Raw genomic sequence first — 22,440 nt, 5'->3', positions numbered from 1 at the left:
GTTGTGTTGGATCCACTATGGATTGAACTTTCACAGTATATCATGTTAGACCCGCTCTACATCCATTGCGGACCTCTCCAAGGTTTCTCATAGTCATCATTGTCACTGTCACCGACGTCCCACTGAGGTAAGTTTTCCTTGCCCTTATGTGGGCTCTACCGAGGATGTCGTTGTGGTTTGTGTTGTGGTTTGTGCAGCCCTTTGAGACACTAGTGGTTAAGGGCTATATAAATAAACATTGATTGATTGATTGATTGAATAATATTTTAAATACCGCTGGGATAGGCTCCAACACCCCCTGCGACCCTGAGAAGGACAAGCGGTAGAAATGGATGGATGTATATAGTAGCCTACAAGTTATTAATAAAAAATAATTCACATCCGGAGGGTGGCGGTAATGCACTAACGAAAATGAAGAAGAAGAACGAGAGAGAGAGAGAGAGAGAGAGAGAGAGAGAGAGAGAGAGACGTTACCTGTTTGACCAGGAGAGGACTGAATTCCATCATTCTTGTATCGATCCGATACCAATCCTTCCTTTGGAATCGGTGGTATCTCTACCACTAATAGTTAGCAGCGTGCTAGCTGCTATGTAAGCACATCGTATTATAATGCAGCTCGCGGCGAGTAAGTCAGTGTTATTGTTTATCTATTATGTCGTATAAAAGACATATGTAATGATCAATGTCAGGATAAAATCGTCTTCATGTGGGAGATGCTTCTCCGGCTAGCATCATAGCTTGTTAGCTGCTAACAGGCTGAGGTTATATAGGGTGTGAGTGGGAAGTGTTGTGATTGTGTGGAAATGTATAACGTACGAATGCTGAGAGCGTGGGTGAATCAGCGACTGACTGTGGCTGTGGAAGAAATATTTGTCGTGTTGGAAAGAACGGTAGCAGAGTACGAGGAGGAATTGTCTCGAATAAAAGAGGAGAACAAGCGACAACGTCAACTACTGCACGCCTTTTTTAAGCCTCGACTGGAATCACACATATCAGGTTAGTCTTTCTAGGCTTTCTATGTGTTTGTTAACACTAATCCATTATCCGTTTTTTTTTTCCAGTTGAAGTCCATTTCTTTGTGTAATATAGGGGTTGGTGGATCGAGCCACATATCCCATGTCTGTAACAGGTGTTGTAAATAAATTGTACCTTAGTTATAACACTGTCAGGTCCAGGGTTCGTACAGGTGCTTAAAAACCTTGAAAATACTTAGATTTTAAAGGCCTACTGAAACCCACTACTACCGACCACGCAGTCTGATAGTTTATATATCAATGATGAAATCTTAACATTGCAACACATGCCAATACGGACGGTTTAGTTTACTAAATTGCAATTTTAAATTTCCTGCTAAGTGTCCTGTTGAAAACGTCGCGGAATGATGACGCTTATGTTGACGCGGGCTTGTGATGTTATTGGTTGTAGCGCACATTTCATCCCAGCCCCACTCACGGCTAAAAGTCGTCCGATTTTATCGCATAATTACACAGTATTCTGGACTGCTGTGTTGCTGAATCTTTTGCCATTTTTTCTATTAATAATGGATACTACAAAGAAGAATGCTGTTGGTGGAAAGCAGTGTATTTCAGCCGGCTGTAGCAACACAAACACAGCCTTTAATAACCTTTAATATGGAACAGAGTGGTCAAGCAAACATGTTTCTCTACCAAATGTCAACCGGCAGGTTTCGGTGAGAAAATGGTGGTAATAAGTTAGCTCTTACCGTAAACATGAGCGGAGCTTGTGTCGTTCTTCCTGCAGCTGTCAACGAGGCAGCTGCGACTTTCTTGGCTCCTCCATGGCTTCACTCAAAGACACTGGCGGTCACCACACCCCTCCGATTTTCAGGTATGACTCTATAATCTCACTAAAACACCAGTAATCCAATAATCAGATAACAGATTTTCCAGAATTACCCTATTAAATGTGTCTAATAACATCTTAATCGCTCCCACTGCCCTTGTTTTTTTTTTTCTTGTAGTCCTTCACTCTCACTATCCTCATCCACGAATCTTTCATCCTCGCTCCAATTAATGGGGAAAATGTCGCTTTCTCGGTCAGAATCGCTCGCGCTGCTGGTGGGCATGATTGTAATCAATGTGCGGATGTGAGGAGCCCTCACACTGGTGACGTCACGCGCACATCGGCTTCTACTTCCGGTACAGGCAAGGCTTTTTTATTAGCGACCAAAAGTTCCGAACTTTATCGTCGATGTTCTCTACTAAATCCTTTCAGCAAAAATATGGCAATATCGCAAAATTATAAAGTATGACACATGGAACGGACCTGTTATTCCCATTTAAATAAGAAAATCTCATTTCAGTAGGCCTTTAATGCTGTGTTTTCAAGGTTTGAAAAATGCTTGAATTTTGGGGGAAATGCTTGTAAATCATTCATGCATCCATCTTTTTCCGCTTATCCGAGGTCGGGTCGCGGGGGCAGCAGCCTAAGCAGGGAAGCTCCAGACTTTCCTCTCCCCAGCCACTTCGTCCGGCTCTTCCCGGGGGATCCCGAGACGTTCCCAGGCCAGCCGGGAGACATAGTCTTCCCAACGTGTCCTGGGTCTTCCCCGTGGCCTCCTACCGGTTGGACGTGCCCTAAACACCTCCCTCGGGAAGCGTTCGGGTAGCATCCTGACCAGATGACCGAACCACCTCATCTGGCGCCTCTCGATGTGGAGGAGCAGCGGCTTTACTTTGAGCTCCCCCCGGATGGCAGGGCTTCTCACCCTATCTCTAAGGGAGAGCCCCGCCACACGGCGGAGGAAACTAATTTTCTCTCTGAGCTGCCACCTTTTCGTGGTAGAGGAGTTTGCGTGTCCCAATGATCCTAGGAGCTATGTTGTCCGGGGGCTTTCTTGCCCCCTGGTAGGGTCTCCCAAGACAAACAGGTCCTAGGTGAGGGATCAGACAAAGAGCAGCTCAAAGACTTCTATGGATGTACAGCAAAATGGACTCAGATTTGCCTCGCCCGGACACGGGTCACTGGGCCCCCCATCTGGAGCTAGGCCCGGAGTTGGGGCACGATGGCGAGCGCCTGGTGGCCGGGCCTGTCCCCATGAGGCAACGTGGGTCCTTTCTCCAATGGGCTCACCACTCATAGGAGGGGCCATAGAGGTTGGGTGCATTGTGAGCTGGGCGGCAGCCGAAGGCCGTGCTTAAATGCTAGGAAATGTTCTTCATATTTCTTGGCGGTCGGACTCAATAGGCTAATTATGAAAGCTACATGCTTGATCTATTGGCTTTGCACGGGCCCTTACATTAGGTTGTTGTCATGCCTGAGCCGTACTGTGTCACCCCCAAGAGGAGAGTGGTGCATCGGTCCATCATGCCGGGAGGTTGTCGTTTTAATAAACACGGTGTATGCATGAATTATGATACAAACAAACAATTATAATTAATGTTATATCTTGTAAGGAATGATGTATATATGAATGAAGATGAGACAAACAAACAAGAAAACAATGTTTGCAATGACATTGAATAGTCTGAAAAAAACACTGCTTCATTTTCTATGCCCTATTCAGTTAATGATAACTGATGGTTCAATGTTAGGCTCAGGTTTTAGCAGATTTTCCGTATCTTTCCTACAGACAGCACTTGGTGATCTCAAACAACAAGGCTATGGGTTGATTCACACTGGTTTTCGCCTTTTGAAGGGTACTGCAAAACCTATAAAAATTGATCTTGAAAGGCCTTAAAAAGTTATTGAATGTGGCCATGGAAAAGGTGGGTCACTTTTAGCAAAGTACTGCGTGTTACTATTCTGAGCCAATTTAAAGCTGGATGATGTATCCTAAATGTGGTAGCTCGGTTCGTGATACCACCCAACTCCTAATTTAACACCTGTGTCTCAAATCAGCCCCATTGAAATCAATTAAATATGTGCTTGACTCCACCAAAACACCCCTGTTTTAACATGTAACATGCCCTTTAGAAATAAAAACAAAATTTTGCTTCCCTGCTTGGCACTCAGCATCAACGGTGGGAATTGAGGGTTAAATCACCAAAATGATTTCCGAGCGTGGCCACCGCTGCTGCTCACTGCTCCCCTCACCTCCCAGGGGGTGGAACAAGGGTTTGGGTCAAATGTAGAGGTTAATTTCACCACACCTAGTGTGCGTGTGACTATCAGTGGTACTTTAACTTTAACTTTTAGACCAGGGGTGTCAAACTCGTTTTCATTGAGGGCCACATGGCTGCCTTCAGAGGGCGGTGTGTAACAGTGAAAACACATGAATATAAATGTAAAAGGATTTGCCTCTATGCATTTGATTGATATATATTTTTAAATACACTTTTTTTTTTAAATCTGTAGATTTTATGGTAAAAAAAAAAAAACAATCAAATTGGCAGCTCAGTCGCTAGAATTTTACCTTAAAATGGACAGGTTTTTTTTACTGTAAAATTCGGGCAACTGAGTTGCCAGTTTAGTTGTTTTTTTTTACAATAAAATCTATTGTCAGTTTTACAGTGTACAATTTGATGGATAACTTGCTTCAACCTGCTCAGTGGCCTAGTGGTTACAGTGTCCGCCCTGAGATCAGTAGGTTGTGAGTTCAAAACCCGGCCGAGTCATAGCAACGACTATAAAAATGGGATTACCTGCCTGCTTGGCACTCAGCATCAAGGGTTAGAATTAGGTGTTAAATCACCAAAAATTATTCCCGGGCGCGGCCACCGCTGCTGCTCACTGCTCCAGTCACCTCCCAGGGAGTGAGGGTGATGGGTCAAATGCGGAGGAAAATCTCACCACACCTTTAATTGATTGATTGAAACTTTTATTAGTAGATTGCACAGTTCAGTACATATTCCATACAATTGACCACTAAATGGTAACACCCGAATAAGTTTTTCAACTTGTTTAAGTCGGGCTCCATGTTAATCAATTCATGGTCTCACACACCTAGTGTGTGTGAGGCAATCATTGTTTTTTTTACCTCAACTTTAAAATCATTGGTAAAACAGATTTGCGTACATATACAAAAATTGTCATTTCTGATAATGTAGCATTTGTTGCATTATTGTAGAATAATAAAATTTAAAAAACTATGTAATTGCATGAAGTACATATTTTTTTCTGTCAAAATGGAAAGAATGAATACATTTCGAGTGCCGTGGCACTAAAGTGGAACCGGGGTTAGTGCTTGTGCCTCACAATACGAAGGTCCTGGGTTCAATCCTCAGTCTCGGGGTCTTTCTGTGTGGAGTTTACATGTTCTCTCCCTGACTGCGTGGGTTCCCTCCGGGTACTCCGGCTTCCTCCCACCGTCAAAGACATGGGGGATAGATTTATTGGCAACACTAAATTGGCCCTAATGTGTGAATGTGAGTGTGAATGTCGTCTGTCTATCTGTGTTGGCCCTTCGATGAGGTGGCGACTTGTCCAGGTTGTACCTCGCTTACCTCCCGAATGCAGCTGAGATAGGTTCCAGCACCCACCGCAACCCCGAAAGAGACAAGCGGTAGAAAATGGATAGATGGAAAATGATGTGGCGGGTCAGATCTGGCCCACGGGCCTTGATTTTGACACCTGTGTTTCACATTATAAATAATATGATATTCTTCATTGCTTGACAAGAGACGCGAATTAAGAAATGTCAAATATTTCTAAATGGTTTAAAAAGGTTCTGGTGGACCACACTTCTTTCCAGATTCGCAACGAGTTGAAGTACTAAAGTAAGCAGGGACATAACTTTTAAACATTTGGGTGATTTATCCACATCTAGCCATGAAAGATAATGTTGGGCTTGTTCCTGCATCAGTGAGTAACGTATATGATGGACAATAACAAGTACGTCACTGCCATGTAATCATTGTTTTGTTTCTCGGTGTTATATTTTCACTGCTGCCAGGCAATTTGTTCGAAACATATAGATGTTTAATTTTTGCAGTTGATAATTTGTTGAAAGCAAAATATTTTGCTGTCATCTATAATTTTGCGTCTGCAGTTAGAATTAGCTACTTCACTGCTAGTCTGCAATGTTTAGTTTCCAACAATATTTAGCGATGTCAACAAACTATGTCGTTAGCTTAAAAGAGATTTGTTGATATTTATACTATATATCAAGGTTTCTTATGCTAAACATTGCAGCATATACACTCAAATAAGGCAAGAATTAATTCCATTTACCATACCAATTTATATGTGATATATTCTTCATCATATTAATTACATTAAACCATTTTTAAAACAGTCCTTTTGCTGCTGATGTATGATGGTACAATACTTATAGTATTTGTAGGCTTGGGCCGATAATAAATTTTGCTGGACGACCAAAGGGAATAAGCGGTAAAAAAAGGATGGATGGATGGATATATTTCTTCACAAATGATTGCTGATAAACTATATTAACATTATTTTAAGACCAAATTAAACACTAATGTAATAATAATGCAAATAAACCTTTCATTTGATGTTTTTTTATTATTGTAACTAAAAGTTCCATCTTATTTCTACATGCAATTATATAATTAATATGGTACATTATCAAATATATCAATAAATGGTCAATTTTATTCTCACACAATGCAGTCAATAATGCAACGCGAGTGTGAGGCATTCATGAGCTGAGATAACTCCACAATCTCATCAAGATAAGCTAGCACAGGAACTGTTGCCATGGAAATCCGAGTCAAATTTGACATCAAAGGACAAACCCCCTCCTTGACTATATTATATATATATATATATATATATATATATATATATATATATATATATATATACATATATATATATATATGTCTATATCTATATATATATAGATATATATCTATATATATATAGATATAGACATATATATAGATATATAGATACATGACCTTGGAGAGAACAAGAAGGCAGACATTTTGAGAAGAGCCTTGAAGTGACAGGATGGCTCCCTTTCCCAGGTGTCCACTTGCTTCAGTCAATCATACTGTAAAATAAATATAAGACAGTGAACCAGAAAATTCGCTCCGCTTCGGATTATATCCCAAATTCTACGTCCTTGAATTAGATTTGTTTTTAAACATTAACATCATCAGGTTGTTAGAATATGTAGACGCCACATTGAGCTGGTTGGCTTTTAGCCAAGTATTAGCGGAGTCAAAACAGCCGAATGCAAGTGAATGGACTGAATTCCGTAAAACCCCTTTCAACATGTTTTTTTTAAAAGTGTGTCTGTTAATTGCTACTTGTCTTATCTGTGTAGTATTAGCCTGGGTAGTGTTTTTATGGGCATGACTAGGGAACGAGTTGTGAACTACAATTTGACCTGTCGGTCTGTAAAATCTTTGTGCAGGTTTGTTGCAGTCCAATTAGAAGTATAGCCAACTTTGGCGTGGCATTTCTCATTTGCTGTGAGCCAAACGACTTCCATATTGTGCTTTGTCAACAAGTAAAGTTGCCGCCTTTGCCATTCTACCTTTTCAGTCTTTTTTCTGTCCGACTTTCAACGTTGTTTCCGCTGTGTGTTTTGGCTCACTCACTATGTGCCATATGATATTACTGGAAACTAGAGATATCCGATAATATCGGACTGCCGATACTATCGGCGATAAATGCTTTAATATGTAATAACGGAAACAATCGGTTTCAAAATGGTAAAATGTATGACTTTTTAAAACGCCACTGTACGGAGAAGAACAGAGCCCCTATAAACCTTAAAGGCACTGCCTTTGCGTGCCGGCCCAATCACATAATATCTACGGCATATCACACACACAAGTGAATGCAACGCATAATTGGTCAACCGCCACACAGGTCACACTGAGGGTGGCCGTATAAACAACTTTAACACTGTTACAAATATGCACCACACTGTGAACCCACACCAAACAAGAATGACAAACACATTTCGGGAGAACATCTGCACCGTAACACAACATAAACACAACAGAACAAATACCCAGAACCCCTTTCAACATTAACTCTTCTGGGACGCTACAATATGCCCCCCCTGCCACCCCCCACCTCAACCTCCTCATGCTCTCTCAGGGAGAGCATGTCCCAAATTCCAAGCTGTTGTTTTGAGGCATGTTAAAACATAATAATACACTTTGTGACGTCAATAATAAATATGGCAGTGCCATGTTGGCATTTTTTTCCATAACTTGAGTTGATTTATTTTGAAGAACCTTGTTACATTGTTAATTGCATCCAGCGGGGCATCACAAGAAAATTAGGAATAATATTGTGTTAATTCCACGACTGTATATATCGGTACCGGTTGATATCAGAATCGCTAATTAAGAGTTGGACAATATCAGAATATTGGATATCGGCAAAACAGCCATTATCGGACATCTCTACTGGAAACATAGTATAATTCGCCACATTTGTGTGAAAAAAAGTATTTTTTATTTAGTACCTTTTTAAACTTGGCAGTATTTTGTTAGTGCCGGTACACTAAACAACAATTTTCGGATAGATTTTTTTCCCCACATATTTAGAGTTTCTATCGTACATTGTTTATATTGCGGAACCCTTCGCCAATCTGAAGTGGTCAGGCCTGCACCTCAGCTTTGCGAAATAGGATAGGATAGACTTTATTTATCCCTTATTTATACTTATTTATCCCTTATTTATACAGTAGGTCAAAGAGTAGCCTGTCAATGCAATGGCTTGTGTTGCAGCTTTAAAATGACTGACGTTGTCTCTTTGGTGCAACATTCATCCAAGAAACCCACGGTTTATATTTATGTTACCCCCGTCCTCCGCTATCACTGTTCTACTTCCTTCCATGCGCATTACACACATAACCTAAGAAATGAAGCAGCTACCCTTCCCCAATACCCATAACCAATCATACATGGAGGTGAATATGAAAAATGAAAAGTATTATTTACTTTATGCATCATAATACAACTTTCGATTTTAAATCCAGCTCTAGTTTCAGGGTGCTACACTTGTCAACAATATGGTGAAGGTTTGAGTAAGTACATAGAACGCTGTCCTCACTTACGGCACAACAGAAACAAATTAGCTCCAGGCGTCACGTATCCCGGCATCAAAACAATAGATAGATGGATAGATAGATAGATAGTACTTTATTGATTCCTTCATGAGAGTTCCTTCAGGAAAATTTAAATTCCAGCAGCAGTGTACAGAGTTGAGATCAATTTAAAAAAATAAAAAAAACAAGGCCATATTGGTAGGAAGAAACACAAGTGAGTCCGTTTTGCAGTGTCTTTCTCAGTTGTTCAAACTATGGTAGACAAATGTTGTATGCTGGTATGCCAGAACGAATGAAGAGGTGGGAAGGGTAAAATGTGTTAAAATGCTCACGTTATTGCCAAAGATCCACAAAATGACAAGTGGATGACCAATATATAAAATGCCAAAACTAAGCACTCGCAGCCCTTAACAGGCATGTGAAATGTGGTTTCCATTGTAACCGCTCCTCCGCTGTTTTATCTTGATAAGAATTGCGGCTCGCAAATACCTCACACTCTCGTGTCAAAGCTCTACTGTGTGACCCTAAATGTGGGGGATACTTAAAAACTAACCATTTACAGTGATACCTAATGATATACTATGATAATTATTATAGGTAGCATGCAGATATGGGGATATCAACATTATTTCATTAGGTGTACGTGTATGCTACCAAAATATGTAGTTAGCATTAAAAATGTTCTAATCCTTCATTATAAAATACCAATAAAGAATATGATCCAAACAAAATTTGTTGAACGCTCGCCTCAGTCGGAGGCACTCGCGGTTCCTCTTGCCTAAACGCCACTGTTACGCCTGTTCGGCATTGTGATGCCGGGTTCGATTCTCTCGAGGATGCGTCGAAAATTGAACACAGCAAAAGGTATGAACTAATGATTTATTTAACAAAAGGTGCTAGAGAACAAAAATACTGGAGCTAAGAAAAGGCAAAGAAAAGACGCTAGCATGAAAGCTAGGATAAACAAATAGTAAACTAAACTGGCACATAGGCACACAAAGGGTAAAACAAAACATTTAGCATCAGAGCTAAGATTGAATAAAAGTGAGCAGCGTGAGAGCTTGCGAGAATAATACTGAAATTTGCATGTAAGCAAAAGTGCAAAGCAGACGTACCGTTGTGTATGAACAAATTTGGATCCCAGACTGAACAACAAAAGATGCAGGCTTATATAAGGCAGGTGATTAGTGAGGACAGGTGTGCAAGGCCGTTACAAACAGGTAAAACTAATAAGCTACCATGGTGACCGATTTAAACAGGAAATAATAGGATCAGACGGAGAGTGAAAATAAAAATGGAACCAGAAACAATAATATGTGGAGGATCCAAAAAGCGGATCTCAACAGCCACACTAAGTTGCAGGAATGACGTCATTAATTGTTATTGACACATTTGTCAGTGAGAAATTTTACTTGTGGTTTTTGTCGTCAATGTCGACGTATCGTTGAACCCCTAATATACATACAATTTGGGCTTCACGATTTTGAGAAAAAAAACTAGTTGCGATTTTTCTTTCTGATTGCAATTCGATTCTCGATTTTCATATATTACACATGTGAATGCATAAAATTGCGAAAATATGGAGTAAAGGAAGACATGTAACTTTTAGACTGTAAATAAACATATTGATGTCTAAAGTTGCCACAATATGCCATAATTTACTTTAAAAATATTGGGCTTTATGGACTTAGAGCTTTTGTCTACATTATGCTCCTAAACTGAAGCAGTAATTGATAGAAAACAATACAGTGTTTATAATGTGACCATAACACATAATAATAATGCAAGTCACCATTTAAAATGATGTTATCTTATCAGTCATTACTGTAGAATTGTTTACCATGTGTTGTAATTTGAACGTAAATAACTTTATCCTAAATAAATCAACAAAAACTAAATGAAATGGACTCTAATCTCTGTAAGCAAAACATTTACTGATGTAAATATTGATCCCCCAGTTGGAAAAACTAGGTCAGACGTTGTCTTTTTTTTGTTGCCATCACATGATTACAGCATTCTTGCTCGTTCGTCACTGTTGATGGGCTTATACTGCCCATCCGGTGTGAAACTGAAATATTACCATAACAGGACATTTGGCTTTGTAATCCTACTTAATTATTGTTACTTTGTGGCTCTTCTTACTAGCGAGTGGCGAGGCTTTCTGACCATTTTTCCTGTGTGTGAAAAGCTGGCAGTCTCGCTCTCGCTTACTGAGACAAAAATTCTGGATAACTGAAAAAGGGCTCACTGTGTTCAGTTAATTCTACTGTTAAATAAATGCGCTCAGATGCGTACAGTGAGCGACACTGATGATATCCTCAAAAATATTGAAAGAACATATGCTGGTGCAGAAAAACACCTTATGTAATGAAGCAAAGCTGAACCTTTTTAAACCAAGTGTCTGTCTGTCTTCTTTCCTCAGCAGACATCAGTGATTATCTTCCCCCTGGGCAGAGGGAGTGGAGTGCCAGGATGGAGCAAAAAGAGCCACAGCCCTACCATTTAAAAGAGGAAGAGGAGGAACTACAGCCCACCAACTTACAAGAGGAAGAAGAGGAGCCACAGCTCCTTCACATTAAGGAGGAAAAAGAGGATCATGGCGTCTGTCAGGTGGGAGAACAGCTCGAAGGACTTGAGGACTTGTCCGTGATTAGTGTCGTTGTGAAGAGTGAATATGATGACGACAAAAGTGAAAATGAGGTAAAGAGAAAGGGGGAGCCTCCAAGCACCTTCTTAACTCAACATATGACAGCAGAAGCTGATGGAGATCACAGTGGAGCATCAACAGCAGAAACCCTCTTTGCTCGACTATCAGATAATGATGACACGTTACGCAATCCTGACACTGATGATGAAGACTCTACGTCTGATAAGGCATGGCACGCTAAAAACCCACTCAGCTGCTCTGAGTGTGGGAAAACATTTAGCCATATGGGAAATTTGAACGTACACATGAAGATCCACACAGGAGAGAAACCATTCAACTGCTCCGTTTGTGGCAAAAGATTCTTTCGGAAGGCACATTTGACATCACACACAAGAATACACACGGGAGAGAGACCTTTTTCCTGTTCAATCTGTGGTATAAGTTTTACGCGAGGTCAATATTTAAAAATACACATTCGAAGACACACTGGGGAAAAGCCATTTTCGTGTTCAATTTGCAACAAAAGCTTTTGTGACCGAAGAACACTTGTCGCACACACGAGAACACACTCCAGTGAGAAAGTGTTGAGTTGCAGTGTGTGTGATGAAAGATTCTCTTATAAGTACCAGTTTACCAATCACAAGTGTGCTGGTGAGAATAGCAGCAGTAAATGAAGACAAACACATGTGTGCAGCTGACACGGGTCTGAAATACACCCTCGTCTTCATTATTTGTGTTCGTGCATGTGAATTGCCCAGTGATCGGGTACATTGTTACTTAGCAACAGCAGCAAAGGACTGTAAGATTATATGTGACTGAGTAAGCAAAGTATGCTAATTTATAGCCACCGGTGGTTTATTCAAGTAATATCTCACCAGAGGCAGCACTTAATGCTCTGTAGGCAAAGCAACTAAAATTGTTACCTGTGGCATAATTAATATTGTTTATTTTGTTTGTTCAGTTTATAGCAGTTCTATTCAACTGGCAGCCAGGGGGCCAAATCCGGTCCAGGAATGATATCATACCGACCCCTGGCTTCAGTTCAAACTTGGGAGGCACATTTTTGTAGCAAATTCCACTCTAAACATATTGGCAGATTCTTGCATTGCATTTTAACATTGCCAGCAACACTCCGGTCCAAACTTGTGATTTACTTAACTGAGGCCTTCCTCAGAGTATTCCTTTAAGTCCTCCTCTTTTTGGTGGTTATTCTTCGTAATTTGATTCATGTAATTAAGGTGTTGTTGTTGCTTGTTTACTTCAGATGCAGTCAGTAGTCATTTGTTCAACTTCTGCAGTTCACTAGTGGTGTTCCTCAAGGTTCCATTTTAAGTCCTCTCTTTTTCATAATTTGTGCTATTTAACTGGTGGCCCACGAGTTTTGTGCACAAAACTTGAGAGACTCACATTTTTTCAGCAGATTCTTAAAAACAGTAGAGTGTTGTCATAGAGATGATATTTGACTAACTTTTTTGCAGAATGTCCTTAAAAACAGCAGAGTGCTCCTATAACTCTTGACAAAATACAGTAAATAGACCAAAATCAAATGTCTACTATAGAGGTTTCTGGTTCTCCAGAATATACAAAAAAGGACTTGGTGAAGGGAGAAGTCCAGCCCACTGGTGCTTAGATTTCTGGAACGTTGGCTCTCAAAATAATGTTGAATATCTCTGGTTAAAGCATTAAGGCATGTAAAATGTCTGCAAAAATCCCTTCCGCGTTATTTTTTTATTAAAAATCAAAGAATAGAATCCAAACAAAATTTGTTGAACGCTCGTCTCAGCCGCAGGTACTCACTGTTCCCTTTTGCCTGAATTGCGGGACAGGAAGATGATCAGGTGCACTGAAACAAGCTCGCTTTAATTAGCATAGTTAGCATAATTAAACAAGCTTACTCTCCGAGCCACAACGTTGACAGCTTCCTACTTTGCTGTTAATCATATTTGGACGATTACAATTCGAACACTGTTATTTCCGAACCAGTAGTAATTCTAGAGAATTTATTGACATACTTGCCAACCATAAGACCTCCAAATTCGAGAGATTGGGGGCGGGGGGAGTATATTTATTATAGCTAGAATTAACTGAAATTCAAATATTTGTAACGATGTGTCACTTCATTTCTGTTAGTTTTTTGTGTTTTTGTATTTACTTCCGGTTCAGTGCTCTTATTTTGTTGTATTTCCTGTTTTTATTCACGGAGCACTATTTTTCTCTTTTCGTTGATTGGCAGCGGTTCACACCTGCTGTCAATCACACTAGTCTATTTATGTTTCACTCGAGCACTCCTCAGTGCTCGATGAAAATATTATGTTGAGAACGTTTATCTGCACGACTGCTTTATGTTTGCTTTTGTTATTTTCTTTTGTGTATTAAATTCATCTTACCTCCACGCAACTCTCCTGGATTCTTGCATACTCGGGGACACACAACTGCAGCCATGCGACATCCCAACAGTATCATCGAGCCAGAAGAAAGTGTCCTCGCGAGAATCCCTGTCGGCAATCCTCAGCCGACGTTCTGGACCGCACAATTCCTGGAGGACTTGAAGGCCAGGTTTGTGCGGTCCCAGCCAACAGATGCGGACCCTCTCCCCGCGGCAACGCCACCGGCTTCGGCTCTCCGACCGGCGCGTCCCCCGCCGCCATCTTTCCTCTCGGCTCGACGGCTGACTACGGCTCTCCGACCAGCACGTCCGCCACTTCCTGCATGCCTCGCGGCTCCCGCGGCAACGCTACCGGCTACGGCTCACCGACCGGCGCGTCCTCCGCCGCCATCCTTCCTCTCGGCAACGCTGCCGGCTACGTCTCACCGACCGGCGCGCCCACCTCCTCCTTCACGTCTCGCGGCTCCTGCGGCTCCGTCGCCTACTGCGGCTCTCCGACCGGCACGTCCGCCGCCGCCATCCTTCCCGTCGTCTGCTGAGCTGCTTCTCCCTGCTCCTACGCAGCTTCCAGCGGCTGCTCCCCGGCTGCTCTTTCTGCCAGCTCCCGCTCTCTTTTTTGGATCGCCGAGAGCTCCAGTGGAGCCCACAGTGAGGTCACTTTTGTCCTCCTGCTGGGACTCGGCGCGGGACGTGTCTTCGTCCCTCTTCCTGGCCTCCTCCCGCCCGTCCCTGGTTTTCGCACCGGGGGACGCCGACGAGCAGGCATGTCTTCCCGCAAGTGTGGACGGTTTCTGGCAGCCGCCTAGTGGAGGGGGGCCCACAATACACTGCGGTGCAGCCAGGCACACACTGCTGTCATCTTCGCAAGCGTCTCCTTCCACGGAGACATCTACGTGCCTGGCGGGCTTTCGCACAGCCCCAACGCCGGCTCCACGCCTAGCCCCTACGCCGGCTCCACGCCTAGCCCCTACGCCGGCTCCACGCCTAGCCCCTACGCCGGCTCCACGCCTAGCCCCTACGCCGGCTCCACGCCTAGCCCCTACGCCGGCTCCACGCCTAGCCCCTACGCCGGCTCCACGCCTAGCCCCAACGCCGGCTCCACGCCGAGTTCCAACGCCGGCTCCACGCACAGCTGCAACGCTGACATCAGCAGCACTACGCACGGCTCCACCGCCAAGAGCAGCACCACGCCGGGCTTCGTCACCGCCGGCATCCGCTACTCCTCGGCCGGCATTTGCTGCTCCTCGCCCGGCGTCATCATCTGCCGCTTTCACGCCGCCGATGACATCCGCCGCTTTCACGCCGCCGATGACATCCGCCGCTTTCACGCCGCCGATGACATCCGCCGCTTTCACGCCGCCGATGACATCCGCCGCTTTCACGCCGCCGATGACATCCGCCGCTTTCACGCCGCCGATGACATCCGCCGCTTTCACGCCGCCGATGACATCCGCCGCTTTCACGCCGCCGATGACATCTGCCGCTTTCACGCCGCCGATGACGCCTGCGGTTTCCACGCCGCCGGTTACGTCTTCTGCTTCCCGGCCTGCTTCAGCGCGCCCGCTTCTACGTCGGCCGTGGATGTGGCCGTGCCCTGCGCACTCTCCTCTTTTTCGGCCAGTGATTTGGCCGTTCCCTGGCCGCCCGCCTCGCCAGTTCCAGCGGCGCTCTACGCGGCGCCGCCACCTGACTTTCCCTCGCTGGCTGCGGGGACACGAGGTTTGGCAACCCTCCACCAAATCCTCCCTCCACCCTCCCTTACATTTTGGACTTTTTTCCATTTTTTTTTCTTTCCCAGGGAACATCTGGTATCTGTTCCTTGAGGGGGAGGTCCTGTAACGATGTGTCACTTCATTTCTGTTAGTTTTTTGTGTTTTTGTATTTACTTCCGGTTCAGTGCTCTTATTTTGTTGTATTTCCTGTTTTTATTCACGGAGCACTATTTTTCTCTTTTCGTTGATTGGCAGCGGTTCACACCTGCTGTCAATCACACTAGTCTATTTATGTTTCACTCGAGCACTCCTCAGTGCTCGATGAAAATATTATGTTGAGAACGTTTATCTGCACGACTGCTTTATGTTTGCTTTTGTTATTTTCTTTTGTGTATTAAATTCATCTTACCTCCACGCAACTCTCCTGGATTCTTGCATACTCGGGGACACACAACTGCAGCCATGCGACATCCCAACAATATTTATCTTATGCATATATATATATATATATATGTGTATGTGTATATATATATATATATATATATATATATATATATAGTGTATATATATATATATATATATAGTACAGTACACAGTAATGAAAACACAGTTATTCTACTCACTGTATTGTACTTGCTGCTTACTTAAAAATAATAACACTTACCTTTCACTATTTGAGTAGCCCTTGTTCTGCCATTTGAGTACTGGCGAGCGATCTCTGAATCCGGGAACATAACCTTCACGGATTAGATGAAAACCTTCGCAAATGGGGACGGGATGTTGCTTGCAGCTATCAGCATAGCCATCTTTGTCTCGGCATATGTTACACCCTCGGGTCTCCATTTAGCGAGGTGGCCCATAATACTGGGCTGTGACCGGTTGTTCATGAGTGACTATATCCATTCGTCCACCGTGTTCAATGGAGAAGTCTGATCTACAAAATTTGCAGGCAGCATAGCCCTTCCCCTTCGATCTGTCCTGGATGAACTGAAATTCTTGTTTCCAAATATTTTGGAACTTGCAAGCGTACTTCTTCTTACTCGTCGTCGCCATGACTGTCTCTTCTTCGTTCTTCTGCTTTGTCTCTTTCTTGTTGTGAGCACAGTTGTGCCATCTCCAAAAGCCGTAGATGTTATAACGTGACTGGGCCAGCACGCTGTTTGTATGAAGCAAGAGCGGAAGTGACGACAGGTTGTCCTCACTCAGGTCCGCATGGACCAATAGGAGACGTGCTTTTAAGGCACGCTCCCCAATATTTTTGTCCGGCTGGAAATCGGGAGAAAATTCGGGAGAATGGTTGTCCCAGGAGATTTTCGGGAGAGGCACTGAAATTCGGGAGTCCCCTGGAAAATTTGGGAGGGTTGGCAAGTATGTTTATTAGTAGCCAGTGACAAGGTATATTTTTGACGTGACAGATGTAACAGAGGTCAGAACATCGGAAGTATATTACCAAAGGGGGTATGGCTATAGGATAGAGTTGCCAAATGGGCAACATTTTCCAAGTTCTTTGAATGCATGTTACAACATGCATTTAGTACCCATTTTTAATGATAATAATGTTAGTAAATTATCTACTTTAAAAAACTAAACCTTCTGTCTTACATTACATGGGACCATAGGCGCTGATCCTGTGGGTGCTTCGGGCCCGAGCACCCACGGACAATGCAGAGCACCCATGTGGGATTGATGGTAACTTTCAATCTTTAAAATCATTTTTGAAAAATCAATCTTGTTGAAGTTAATTATGTGACGAGCTTGGTCCCTTTTACAAAATAATAAAAAATAAACATCGATTATTTTATTTTTTTACACACTGAGCACCCACTGGCAGAAATGTAGATCGGCGCCTATGCATGGGACATTTAAGTATCAAAAAGACAGCCAAAAGGGGTTGGTATGAGAACAAGTCCAAAGGTAAAATATAGCGTAGAAATGCACCCAATTGCAGGAAACGTAGTCTTGATTTAAAAACAATAATTCAAGGCTTGTGTGGCAGCACTTTGTCCCGACAGGAATGATACCCCTTTTTTTGCTAGTTTTCCTATCTTTTTTTTCAAAGGTTGCTCTAATGCCTAAAGTGTACACTGGTGATGTTTTTTTTCATAATTGAAAATTTAAACAAAAATGTGGATATAAAGGACATTTTTACCACAGATCGTTGTAAATATCTGGGATGTATCCTTTTACCCTCCTTATGTTGTATAAAATATGTCTGACTTATGGATTTTATACAAACCCCTTTTCCATATGAGTTGGGAAATTGTGTTGGATGTAAATAGAAACGGAATACAATGATTTGCAAATATTTTTCAACCCATATTTAGTTGAAAATGCTACAAAGACAATATATTTGATGTTTAAACTGATAAACGTTTTTTGGTTTTTTTTGCAAATAATTATTAACTTTAGAATTTGATGCCAGCAACACACGACAAAGAAGTTGGGAATTGTGGCAATAAATACTGATAGAGTTGAGGAATGCTCATCAAACACTTGTTTGGAACATCCCACAGGTGTGCAGGCTAATTGGGAACAGGTGGGTGCCATGTTTGGGTATAAAAACAGCTTCCCAAAAAATGCACAGTCTTTCACAAGAAAGGATGGGGCGAGGTACACCCCTTTTTCCACAACTGCGTGAGCAAATAGTCAAACAGTTTAAGAACAACGTTTTTTAAAGTGCAGTTGCAAGAAATGTAGGGATTTCAACATCTACGGTCCATAATATCGTCAAAAGGTTCAGAGAATCTGGAGAAATCACTCCACGTAAGCGGCATGGCCGGAAACCAACATTGAATGACCGTGACCTTCGATCAAAAACTGACATCAATCTCTAAAGGATATCACCACATGGGCTCAGGAACACTTGAGAAAACCACTGTCACTAAATACAGTTTGTCGTTACATCTGTAAGTGCAAGTTAAAGCTCTACTATTCAAAGCGAAAGCCATTTATCAACAACATCCAGAAACGCCGCCGGCTTCTCCGGCCCGAGATCATCTAAGATGAACTGATGCAAAGTGGAAAAGTGTTCTGTGGTCTGACGAGTCCACATTTCAAATTGTTTTTGGAAATATTCGACCTAGTGTCATCCGGACCAAAGGGGAAGCGAACCATCCAGACTGTTATCGACGCAAAGTTTAAAAGCCAGCATCTGTGATGGTATGGGGGGTGCATTAGTGCCCAAGGCATGGGTAACTTACACATCCGTGAAGGCACCATTAATGATGAAAGGTACATACAGGTTTTAGAACAACATATGCTGCCATCCAAACGCCATCTTTTTCATGGACACCCCTGCTTATTTCAGTAAGACAATGCCAAGCCACATTCAGCACGTGTTACAACAGCGTGGCTTCGTAAAAAAAAGAGTGCGGCTGCTTTCCTGGCCCGCCTGCAGTCCAGACCTGTTTCCCATCAAAAATGTGTGGCACATTGTGAAGCATAAAATAAGACAACAGAGACCCCGGACTGTAGAACGACTGAAGCTTTACATAAAACAAGAATGGGCAAGAATTCCACTTTCAAAGCTTCAACAATTATAGTTTCCTCAGTTCCCAAACGTTTATTGAGTGTTGTTAAAAGAAAAGGTGATGTAACACAGTGGTGAACATGCCCTTTCCCAACTAGTTTGGCACGTGTTGCAACCATGAAATTCTAAGTGAATTATTATTTGCAAAAAAAATAAAAATAAAGTTTATGAGTTTGAACATCAATTATCTTGTCTTTGTAGTGCATTTAATTGAATATGAGTTGAAAAGTATTTGAAAATCACTGTATTCCGTTTATATTTACATCTAACACAATTTCCCAACTCATATGGAAACGGGGTTTGTAATTGGACTACAACCCCAAACACTAATAACGACCTAAATGAAGCAGATACTGTATGTTTTGTATTAAATGTGTCAGTGTTACTCATTGTACAAAGGGTACTAACAGCTTGGAGATTTTAAAATAAATTATAGGAGTTTAGATATTTTTAGACTAACTAGCATAGCTAATAAACATTTTAAGAGGTCATTTGCCCTTCAAAGTGTGTATGATGCAATTTAACCGACTGCAAAGTTAGTTGTGGCTGGTTTATAACACTTTCTGGACTTAACTATTTTAAGGCTTAATACATTTAAGATTGTTTACGAACATTTTGGTTCACTGCCATTAACCATGATCGTTACTTATCGATGTTAAAGTTTCTGTGTTGTCAGAATTGGCTCACAACATCTGCAGTGATACAGAAGATTAGTGTTTGCAGTTGCTCCCCTGTTGCAAACTGAGTATTTTGCTGTCGTTCATTAATTGGCTTTTGCAGTTGTATTATTTGTGTGTGAGAAGTTAATATGTTGGTTCATTTGTTGTCCAGAAATGTGTTTAGCTCTATATTCAGTGATATCAAGAGATAATTTTTAATTTTCCTGAAGGAACTCTCCTGACGGAATAAATAAAGTACTATCTAATCTAATCTAATCAAGATAAAGTATGTGGTTGTTATGAAATATGGAGCCGATTTATTCAATTCTGGAGCATGCAAAATCTAATAGCAGTTAAGAGTACATAGAAAAATAACATTTGGGATAAAAAAAATTGTCATCCCTTATTTTTTTCAAACTCTGTCAATCAACTTCAGTTGTAAAATTGCAAATCTGATCTATACTATGCCATTCAAAAAATATATATATTATTTACTCTAACAATAAAACAAAGCATCCAAATCAGTTGTTTTACTACTCCTTATGTATATTAAGGCCTGATCTTTACCCGAGTACCCCAGCTCTTTCAGCATTTACTATATGTATATATAGTATATATCACTTATTTTATGCAAATTTTTCACTATTAAAAAAACTAAGTTAACCATTTATTACCCTTATTTGTCTTACTTGGACCAAAAATAGAACAAGCACATTCTGAAAATGTACGTATTGAAAAGAATCCTCTTAGCAAAACACTTCAAGTCAGTTGAAAAATCTGTGGGGAAAAAATGGTGCAGTTTCAAAAACACCATAAAGAACACAATGAACTTTGACTTAGTCGTAGCGTTTTACAAAGCCATTAAACTTTTAGCACTTTCTGTTTAGCATTCTTCTGTTGGCAGGTCACCATTAAAAACGTTTGGAAAAGCAATCGAGTGTTTCCTCAAACCGCCACGTTGGTGAAATCTGCATACTGCCACAACACATTCATTTGTCATCCTTCAAATATTACAATTATAATATAAACAAAACAGTTGTCAAAATGACACCATAGCCAAATCATTGTAACATAACTCCAAACTTAACCAATGAAACCCGGTAGATTTAAGTGTGAAATGAAATCAAACAAACACATTAGAACAGCAGTTGTGTTCTAATGTTTATATTTAGCAAACTGTCAAAGGTCCTGAGTAGTCCTGGTTTCAATCCCGGGTTCGGAATCTTTCTATTAGGAGTTTGCATGTCATCCCCGTGACTGCGTGGGTTCCTTCCGGGTACTCCGGCTTCCTCCCACCTCCAAAGACATGCACCTGGGGATAGGTTGATTGGCAACACTAAATTGGCCCTAGTGTGTGAATGTGAGTGTGAATGTTGTCCGTCTATCTGTGTTGGCCCTGTGATGAGGTGTCGACTTGTCCAGGGTGTAGACCGGCTTCCACCCGAATGCAGCTGAGATAGGCTCCAGCACCCCCCGCGATCCCAAAAGGGACAAACGGTAGAAAATGGATGGATATTACTTATTGATAGATATACTAAATGTAGGTGCTTCATCTGAGTCACACTGAATATTCTTTTTTAAAAATGGGTTTCCGCGGATCTTTCAAAAGCATTCAAAGTAACTAAATGGATGGATGGAAAAATAAGGCCTTAAATGGCTTTAAAAAAATTAAATACGATGTCCAGGGACATTTAAAAAAAATATTACAAAGATTGAGAGTCCATTTTATTTTTAGGTTTGTTTACCTGTTTAGGATAATTAAGTTGACCATGCCTTCCGTCCGAATGCAGCTGAGATAGGCTCCTACACCCCCCGCGACCCCAAAATGGACAAGCGGTAGGAAATGGATGGATTAAACATGTACATGTACGCGGTCACTGATACGGCCCGCTGGCTGTACGTTTGACACCCCTGATCTACACCATCAATGGAAGTAGTCATTCCATTTATACGAAGGGACAAATGTTTACATTGAAACTTTATTTGCAGTAAAAAGAGCTTTGAGAAACCAAACTATGAATTGACGTGGACCCTGACTTAAACAAGTTGAAAAAATTATTCGGGTGTTACCATTTAGTGGTCAATTGTACGGAATATGTACTGTACTGTACTGTCCATCCATCCATCCATTTTCAACTGCTGGTGCCTATCTCAGCTACAATCGGGCGGAAGGCGGTGTACACCCTGGACAAGTCGCCACCTCATCGCAGGTACTGTACTGTGCAATCTATTAATAAAAGTTTCAATCAAACTATCCATCCATCCATTTTCTACCGCTTGTACCTTTTGGGGTCGCTGGAGCCTATCTCAGCTGCATTCGGGCCGAAGCCGGTGTAAACCCTGGACAAGTCGCTATCTCATCGCAGAGAAACCAACTAATTATTGGAAAATACAGCACCTTTCTTCCTGTCAGAGACGTGTTTTATTTTGAAATCAATTTTACAGATAGTGAGACAAACGTGTCGATTCAGGCGCAACTATATGCAACTACTAGTGACAACTACAAACTCGAAAATGTTAATTTCAAATGAAATCTAAGAGAATCATCCGCATGTTTGTTATGCTTCGG

General features: G+C 41.7%; 1 protein-coding gene across 2 annotated transcripts; it reads left to right on the top strand.

Annotated features, from left to right (window-relative positions):
* The first annotated feature begins 448 nt into the window (after positions 1-448).
* Positions 449-12,523, top strand: LOC133564308 (zinc finger protein 8-like). Of its 2 annotated transcripts, none has more exons than XM_061918528.1 (2): positions 449-996; positions 11,364-12,523. In XM_061918528.1, exons 1-2 carry the CDS (start codon positions 804-806, stop codon positions 12,257-12,259), a joined length of 1,089 nt encoding a protein of 362 aa, XP_061774512.1. In that variant the 5' UTR covers positions 449-803; the 3' UTR covers positions 12,260-12,523. The 2 variants fall into 2 exon arrangements, with proteins under 2 accessions (XP_061774512.1, XP_061774511.1); XM_061918527.1 differs by having other exon boundaries at positions 11,361-12,523.
* The last annotated feature ends 9,917 nt before the right edge of the window (positions 12,524-22,440 follow it).

The sequence above is a fragment of the Nerophis ophidion genome, linkage group LG13 (assembly GCF_033978795.1).
Source record: "Nerophis ophidion isolate RoL-2023_Sa linkage group LG13, RoL_Noph_v1.0, whole genome shotgun sequence".
Lineage (NCBI taxonomy): Eukaryota > Metazoa > Chordata > Actinopteri > Syngnathiformes > Syngnathidae > Nerophis > Nerophis ophidion.
Note: the sequence above shows the minus strand (reverse complement) of the source record. Positions and strands in the feature narration are given on the sequence as shown.

Excerpts from the sequence above, each read along its gene's own strand:
- LOC133564308 (XM_061918527.1), top strand. The coding sequence starts at position 804 with ATGTATAACGTACGAATGCTGAGAGCGTGGGTGAATCAGCGACTGACT. Across the intron at positions 997-11,360 it reads ACTGGAATCACACATATCAG|CAGACATCAGTGATTATCTT; the intron begins GTTAGTCTTTCT and ends TTCTTTCCTCAG.